Source organism: Arachis stenosperma, chromosome 7, assembly GCF_014773155.1.
Source record: "Arachis stenosperma cultivar V10309 chromosome 7, arast.V10309.gnm1.PFL2, whole genome shotgun sequence".
NCBI lineage: Eukaryota > Viridiplantae > Streptophyta > Magnoliopsida > Fabales > Fabaceae > Arachis > Arachis stenosperma.
Genome location: NC_080383.1, coordinates 5,021,383 through 5,030,000, shown reverse-complemented (window position 1 = coordinate 5,030,000; position 8,618 = coordinate 5,021,383). Strand labels below are relative to the sequence as shown.

At 35.3% G+C, this 8,618-nt stretch overlaps 1 protein-coding gene across 1 annotated transcript in view; it reads right to left on the bottom strand.

Moving 5' to 3' along the window:
- Positions 1-4,073, bottom strand: part of LOC130940224 (GTP-binding protein At3g49725, chloroplastic) — a 4,097-nt gene extending 24 nt beyond the window's left edge. Inside the window, exons 1-13 of the mRNA XM_057868304.1 lie at positions 3,593-4,073; positions 2,904-2,968; positions 2,750-2,812; positions 2,576-2,665; positions 2,362-2,474; positions 2,086-2,154; positions 1,779-1,923; positions 1,636-1,691; positions 1,479-1,529; positions 1,309-1,363; positions 1,129-1,185; positions 769-888; positions 1-676 (exon numbers count right to left, since the gene is read on the bottom strand). The exon at positions 1-676 is cut by the window's left edge and continues 24 nt beyond it. Coding sequence (XP_057724287.1) covers positions 188-676; positions 769-888; positions 1,129-1,185; positions 1,309-1,363; positions 1,479-1,529; positions 1,636-1,691; positions 1,779-1,923; positions 2,086-2,154; positions 2,362-2,474; positions 2,576-2,665; positions 2,750-2,812; positions 2,904-2,968; positions 3,593-3,968 — 1,749 coding nt within the window. The 5' untranslated portion in view covers positions 3,969-4,073 and the 3' untranslated portion in view covers positions 1-187. The remainder of the gene's footprint in view (positions 677-768; positions 889-1,128; positions 1,186-1,308; positions 1,364-1,478; positions 1,530-1,635; positions 1,692-1,778; positions 1,924-2,085; positions 2,155-2,361; positions 2,475-2,575; positions 2,666-2,749; positions 2,813-2,903; positions 2,969-3,592) is intronic.
- Positions 4,074-8,618: the final 4,545 nt, after the last annotated feature.

Genomic DNA, 8,618 nt, shown 5'->3' with positions numbered 1-8,618 from the left:
TTCTATGCAACAATCTCTCCAACAGGTACATGATTATTTCTGATTGTATGTAATACATTCATTCATTTAGGCAGAAAATGAGGTCAATACACTATGAATGAAGGAAAACAAACATGTTTGCTCTTCTCTTCATTAAAACAAACTACATTCATGATTGATGACAGAGGATGGAGCATGCTATAGTATCCTATTGTTCAGCTGCTATGGTAGAATCCTCCTGTGTATGTGAGGGTCTCCACTTTCTTTCAAAGATATTTCTTTCCACTATTTTTGCACCCTTCAACTTCTCATCATCCTGTGCACTTAGTTTCTCATCTATTAGTTCTAGCAACTCTTGTAGACCAACTCCAGTCACCGCAGATGTTTTGACGTGCGGACCGTTCTGTCCTATCAAGCTATCTGTTTCCGAGATCTTGTTCTTGTTAGGCTGCTCATTTTGTTGGTCATCTGCATTTGAAGGCGAACCGAAATCACTTTCGTCAACCATAGTAACCTCGTCGTATAACCAACCATCTGAGTAGTTTTCTTTTTCTTCCATGGCCTCATATTCTCCCCTTGATTGCTCGCAAACATCTGTCTCGGATTCTGTTGCCATGGATTTTACATCAGACTCTTCATCCTCATCAAGATATTTGTCGGCTTCGTCAGCATCTGTGCACTCTTCTTCAATATCAATCTAAGCATTTGCAAAAATAAATTAATAATCAAAACATTTCAAAATTATAAAAAATGTTGCATTTCGGTAGAAGGGCATGCAAATTACATTACCTTATTCCAAACTTCAATCATATTCAGAAGCTTCTCTTCTGATACCCCTATTTGTTGAAGAACTTGAAAAACTGTTGACCGATGCTCATCAAGATTGGGAGCACTTGAATCCACCACATGCTTTTATGGAATGATAGATTCATCAATTAGAGTTGTCTTTAGCAACATAAAAGACTAGTTTTCTAAATGGATAATCTTGTAAAAAGTTGAGTTGCCATTTTTTTTTCTTGATTTTATTTTTTGGCCAGGATTATGAGTTTATGAAACAGGCATTTAGAACCAGAATGAAAGAAGAAATCAAATCCTAAAATAGAAAACTAAAAAACGCACTTCAACTGAAATAGGTATGTAAAATCTTACCACAAGCAGGTCTGCTTCCACCACTTCTTCTAAAGTTGCATGAAATGCTTCCACCAACTTCAAACATAAAAGAAAAATATGTGCATTGGGTCATTGACTCATTGTTGAAGAAGAATATTGAAGAATATAAATCAGTAAAACAGTATAGGACATGGCAATTTGCTCATGCTTTGAAATTACCTGTATAGGCAAATCGGATATAAATCCTACTGTGTCGCTAAAAAGCATTTTCCTCCTATATGGAAATTAGGACAGTGAAGCAATATAATCAATTTTCACAAGAAATGTACAAATCTGAGAGTATAGCAATAGATACTAGAATAAATAGTTAAAGTTACAGGTTGAATCACCCCGAAGGCAGCACAGCACTTCTTAATCTAGGATCCACTGTTGCAAACAATCTGCAGTAGATTTAATACTTAAAAATGAAAAATCTAAAACCAAAAGTTAGCTACATTGGAATTAGAGTATATAGATTCATATAGGTATTAGTAACGGTGGTTTTACCGACAATCACTGTAGAGATCACTGTTTGATAGCTCACTAACTAGTGTAGATTTCCCCTGAGAAGTATGTAATAAAGGCATTCGTGATGATTCTAACTGCTAAATGCAACAAATAGAAAAACAAAATAAACTTAATTCACTTACAGCATTTGTATACCCAACAACAGCAACAGTAGCTAAGCCTTGTCCAAATGAACCTCCATGCCTCTTGCGACCAGCACGTTGTATTGCTCGGGTACGGCGAACCTCCTCAATTTGTGATAATAGATAATTTCTCCTTTCTAAGATTCTAAGAGAATTACACAGTTCAGTAACCAAACTACATGTTATGTGGAAATATATGATGACTTGAGTAGAGAAGCAAATAAGGAAGTAACAAGATATGCTAGATAAGCAAAAAAAGAGGATTTGAGAACAACTGTATCCTAAAATTTCAGAAGCAAAGTTATACCTTCGTCGCTGAAGCTGAAGTTCAGTTTCTCCAGCACCACTCATAAAGCCTTGTCCACCACTTCCTCTCCTAAAATTGTCAATTATCAAGATTAGATGTTATTGTCAATAATTTACTACCTGAATAGATTAGACAAGAAGATGCACATATTCACATACAATCAGATTTATGCATTCTAATGAATTGATGTAAATTAATTGATCTTCACGAAGAGAAGTTCCTTCCTAGCTAAAAAGTGATACCAAACACCAGAAAATTAAGGAAATATAAACCAACCCCCTGGCGCTCACAACTTCAGCATCTCCAGCAGCTCCAAATGTATAGCGTCCACCTGGACCACGAACACGAACAAGTCTCGACTTCTTATATGTTAGAGCTGCAAGTTCAGCCTACATAAATAGCAAATGATTTTTGCATTTACAATGAAACAAGAAATTCTAGCAATAACAACATCAACTATAAGATAGCTCAAAGGAGCCATAAATTGCACCTGCAGTTTTGCTTCTTTTGTAAAGGCATGAGCATTGAATATCTCAATTATAAGACCAACACGATCGAGCACAGGTTTATCCCAAGCCCTCTGGAAATCACACGGCATTGGTAAAAGATCAATTTAGCATTCCAAAATTTGGGGGGTGGGGGGGCTCACACAGCTAGAACTTGCCTCAAGATTCCGTTGCTGAACCCCAGACAGTATAGCATTAACAAAAACAGCATCCACTTCACCCTGTCATCATAGTTACACATTTACACAATCATACCCATAATATCCAAATAACCAATCACATGAAAAAGAAGAAGTTGGCTCTTTTCATTGCCTTGGACTCTGCATTATTTAGATGGCATTTGATGTTATGCACTGTTCCAGGACCAAAATATGCATCTACAAGGCGAAACACGCAAATTACAAAAATACAATGCGTTTCAAGCCCAAAATGTTGCGAGCAAATCTCAAGTCTGCATATGAAACTGATAAAAAAAAGTACATACATATGAAGTGAATCCACACCATCCTATCCAATTCTAATTTTCATTTTCTTATCCTTCAATTTGAGCCGAATGCAATAATAGCACCGAAACAGAACCTGAGTCTTACTATCCCATTTCATTGTATTTCCAAACAACATTGAGTTAGTAACTCTCCACTTAAACCTTAACACCAAAACAAAACAATACAACAGAACATTTATTATCTCATTCAATAATTTCTATTACATCACGTTAGATTCCTTCTGGCTAAAGGTTGTCACACTGAAATTTACAAATTTATCCCCCAAATTGAGCTTGCGGCATTACCACCAAATTCTTAAAAGTTTACAAGCTAAGTTTTACTATTCAAATTTACCTGAAGTTCACAAATTTAGTTGAACTCCCATGTTTGATTACTTTAGTTCTATGATACACAAACACTTCATTCTTAACCAACCTTCCTAAATTAGTGACTGGCTTCATTTCATTTCATTCTATTGAATTCAATTCAAGCACATAAGATTGAAAGAGAAAGAACCTGCACGAGCCTTGTGGCCTTTCATGGAAGGGTTTTGAACAACGATGTGTGGCGGCAACTCTTTATCGAAGAAATCGGTGAGGAAGTACCCATCTCTCTGTTCTTCGAGCGAGTTCGCGAGGCACAGAGCTTCGTTGAGCTTCGCCTGAAGGAGCCTGTCGGGGCGAAGACGAGGCTGAACAACCAGCAACCTCGGAGGCCTCGAACGCAGGGCGGTGTCCCTCAACAAAAACGACACCGTTTCGTGCGAATCGTCGTTACCCTGCTTCGAAGAGTAAGAAGGTGCCCAGCATTTGAAAGGAGGTGAAGAGAGTGAAGTTAGGATCTTTCTGGAAGATCTCAGAGAACTGCGTGCCGCCAACAAGGTTCTCAACATTGCAAACTCCACAAATTCGAATTCGACAGTGTGTTTGGGACTCTGCTTTTTACGTTTTTTTCAACTCACCAAGTTCTTCCCTTTTAATGTTTGATACTTATGTGGGATTTTTCATTCGGAAAATTCTACGGTGCTTATATCAAAGATAAGCATAATATGTTGATATTGCATGTCAATCTTAGGCAAAGACACGTCAATAGTAAATTTACATTTGTGCACAAAAAAGAAAAGAACCGTTCTGCTTAAGAATTTTATTAGGGACATTGGTGTAATGGTTTGGTTAAATAAGGAAGTTATTAGAGGTAGATTCAGTGGGCCATTGTTATACGGATTTCTTTTTTTTTTTTTTGGGTGACGGACTCATGATTGTTTGAGAATGTGTTTGTATACTTTACTAGGAGGCCTTAAAGAAATGGGTAATGTTATTCATGGACAGAAAATTCTATTTGAGATGGAGTAAGAAAAAGTCATACGTGGGTTTATTGTATGAGTATATGTCACTGCTGATGTTATAATAGTCTATAGTGATTGTCATACTTCTTATAAATATATCATTTTTTTGGTTAAGTAGTTAAGTTATTACAGTTTAAAAGTTTGCACGTGAACCATCATAGTAGATAAAATTCATAAGGGTAAAGTATATTTTTTGTTCTAAAGTTTGACAAAAATTTTAAAAATATCCCTAAGTTTTATTTTGTGTGAATTTTGTCCCATAAGTTTTTTATTTGCATCAAATATACCCCTGACGGATGATTTTTCAAAAAATTTAAGATCGGTTCAACAATAATTTCATGAGAACAACCCTCAACACAAGCAAATCAAGCATAATTTTTATGCAATATTGTTATATTGGTCTAAAATTTTTTAAAAATTTAGCCTCCGAGAGTATATTTGATGCAAATCGAAAACTTTTAGGACAAAATTGAAACAAAATAAAATTTAGAGGTATTTTTAAATCTTTTTCCAAATTTCGGGGACAAAAAATATATTTTACCCAATTTATTAATTAGTAGAGTTTAAGGTCCAGTTTGGGAAAATAACGTAATTAAGCTACTTTTGAGAAAATAATTTAAGTAATAAATGACTATATTAAAAGTAACTTATAAATAAGTTATTTTGTTTTTGAATTTTTAGTTTTAAAAGTGCCTGTTATATAAAAATGTGATAAAAAGTTGTAGTACTATGAGAGAAGTTATTTATTTTTTTAACTTCTCTATAAGTTTTTAAATAGCTTCTTAGAAAGCAACGATTTAGTTTTGAAAATTGCACCAAACATTAATACTACTACTCTTCATAAGTCAAAAATAGATGTCTGTTTAACTAGGTATTCCAACCCAATCATAAAGATATCGTTTTTTAAACAGAATATATTCTGTTATGTTAAACGTTATTTTTATGGCAGGGAGTTAACTGGAAAAAAAATTTAACCTATAGAGATCCAGTTAAAAAAAATATAACAACTTAATTAAAAATTCGATAAAAAGGACGGGTCGGTTTAGGATTTGAAGCCCGCCAAATTTAAAAAACCCGCTAAACCCGCACCGCCAAATTGGCGGATTTTGGCGGGGCGGTCCGCCGGGCCGAAGATTTTTTTTATTATTAAATATAAGAGTGATTGTTATTATAAAATTAATAATTATAAAATTTTTAAACAAATTTTTTTTATTTTTTATTTTTATTCTTCTTATAATTATTAAGTATATTTATTTTATTTTACAATTCCGTATATATGCTGAAATTATTTGACTTATTTTTAAAATAAATATGATTCTATTGACTAATATTATTTTGAATAATTTTATTGAACTTAAAATTAAAAAAATAGTAAAAAAATTTATATTATAATTTAATTTTTTTATTGTATTTGATTTTTTAATTTTTTTTTTGGTTAATTTTAATGAATTTTATTTAAAAAAAAAGAATAGTTAAGCGGGGTAGCCCGCCAACCCGTCAATCCGCCAAAAAGCGGGACGGACTAGCATTTTGAACCCATTTTAGTTGGTGGGACGGCCCGCTCCGCCCCGTTTATTGAGCGGGGCAGGTTGGGCCGGGCCGGCAGGTTTTGCTACCCCTAAGAGTACATATTTGATTACTTTTTGATTGACTTTGAAATTAGAATGGCGTTATAAGATATATTTTCATTTTCTTTAGATATTTATTAAAAATATTTTGAGTGAATGTTAATATTAGGATTGATAATTAAAATTAAAATTCAACCATATCAAAACCAAATTTTTTTGAATTAATTTTATCACTGTCAATAAATATAACAATGAATTATTTTTATTTACAATTTTAATACCTAATCATATATAAACAAAAAATAACTAAATTAAATACTACTTTTAATCCAAGTTAGCTCTTTATAGGGAATACAATAATCTTTATGGAGGATGCCACGTTATACGAGACGTGTTCTCCTATCTGAATAAGGAGGGTAGCTTATAAAAAAAAGGGGGTTATATTATGGAGAGGTGAAGCTTCAGTGTAGACTCAATGGAAGGTGGTAGGTATAACTATTATGTTGTGAGGAAGGGTAGGGTTCCGGGAATTTACACGAACTGGGTTGATTGTAAGAGGCAAGTTTCGGGTTTCAAGGGTAATGAGTATAAAGGATTCCAAGTGCGGCGTGAGGCGGTGGAGTGGCTGCGCTCCGGAGGAGACAACGGTGGGGAAGACGACGACGACCGTGGAGGAGGTGGCCAACCAACCAATGGCAACAGAGGGACATTATCCAGTTATTTTCAAGGTTTGAGCATAACTAGAGGCGAAAAAAGTGTTTCTAATGTTGGGGGTTGTACTAGCTCTTCTGAGATTGTAGGTATGTACTCTGTGAACCTTGAATAATAAAATTTAAATGTTTAGTAAGGTTAATTCCGTTGTTTATAGTTGATTTCAAATGTGGGTTTGCAGTACCCTGGCTTAAGATGGAAGAGGACGTCGTTGTTACGGGGACATGGAAGAGATGTTGCGGCGGGCGTGTGTGGCTCTATCATTTCCTCCACCGAGTTATTACCGCAGGGATTCGTGCACGAGGGAAGGGGGCAATCTTGTCGGCTTCATAGTGGTGATTTCAGATAACCACTTAGGACTGGAACTTATTGCCCGAGGCGTTCTCTTCTCTGAGGAAGTAAAAGCAAGGCAAGATGCATCTTTAAAGATGCTTAACAAGATTGTGGAAACAACTAAATTGACTGTTGTCGACTTCAACTATAACAGAGTCCGCGAACTTGAGTTGGAGAACTCACGACTTAAGGCGGAGGTTTCATCCCTCCAAAGTTATCTGTCTGGGATGTGACTCTTTCTATTCTTCGTGTGAAAAATGTTTGTTGTTCATTAGTTGCTTTTAGTCATAGATTAGGTGGGTCATTGCATTGTTAGAAGTGTGCTCTGTATGTAGTTGTTGTAATCATCAATTGTTATTTGATGATGGATTTTGTAATTAGTCAGAGTTTTAACCGACGTGTTATTAGCTTATCCATATGAAGCTTGATCTTGTTCCTGAAAAGGTTGTGAAGTTATTTTCGTATTAGCTAGAACCTGCAACTCGAAGTTGATGGATGTTGCAATTACTCAGAGTTTTAAACAAGGTTCTAGTTAGCCTAGCTATGTGAAGCCTGATCTTGTTCCTGAAAAGGTTGTTCACTTAATTTCTTATTAGCTACAAGATTTTGCCATAAAAATTTTGCCATCCTAATCAACCAAATTCAACTCTAATCATTTTCAGCAAAGAAACATGATTTACATATTTACATAAACAAGAAATTAGTTTAGTTACTGTCTAAACAACACAACAACAGATTCAATCTTAAGCCATCGTGTTTCACAGCAAATAATATTAAATAACTGATTATTCAGCAACACGATAATAAACTCAATTTTCAATCAATACCAAATCCCTTTCGTAACAAACTAATTTAACCTAACTAATTTCACTAACCCATTCAACTTTCAACACAAATATCAGACTGCAGTGATGAATTACGTCAACTAAATTAAAACAGAAACACTAAAATTTCTTAACACTCACCAGATTGGGTTGCACGTCGTAGGTTAACGGTGACGACGAAGCTGACAGCGACGCTCGAGGGAACAATACGACGCCCACAACGTCCCACTGCGACTTGATGCCTCTTCTGCCGGAGACAAACACCGCAGCCAAGACTCGTATCGGAGGCGGCGTCCGAGTTCGGTGACGAATATATCAGCGATGACGACCGGCCCCGGCCACAGCCCCATATAAGAAATATCACAATCACTTTAGACTATTAAAACCTCAACAGTGGCATATATTCATACAATAAACCCACGCATAACTTTTTCTTACTCCACCTCAAATAAATTTTTTTGTCCATGGATAACATTACCCATTTCTTTAGGGCCTCCTAGAAAAGTATACAACACATTCTCAAACAAAAGAAGTCTGTCACCGAAAAAAAAAAACAATAGAAGTCCGTTAAACAACGGCCCACTGAACCTACTTCTAATGACTTGCTTATTTAACCAAATCATTACACCATTGTCCCTAATAAAATTCTTAAGCAGAACGGTTCCGTTCTTCTTTGTGCACGGCTGTGATTTTACTATTGACGTGTCTTTGCCTAACGTTGACATGCAATATCAACATACTATGCTTATCTTTGATATAAG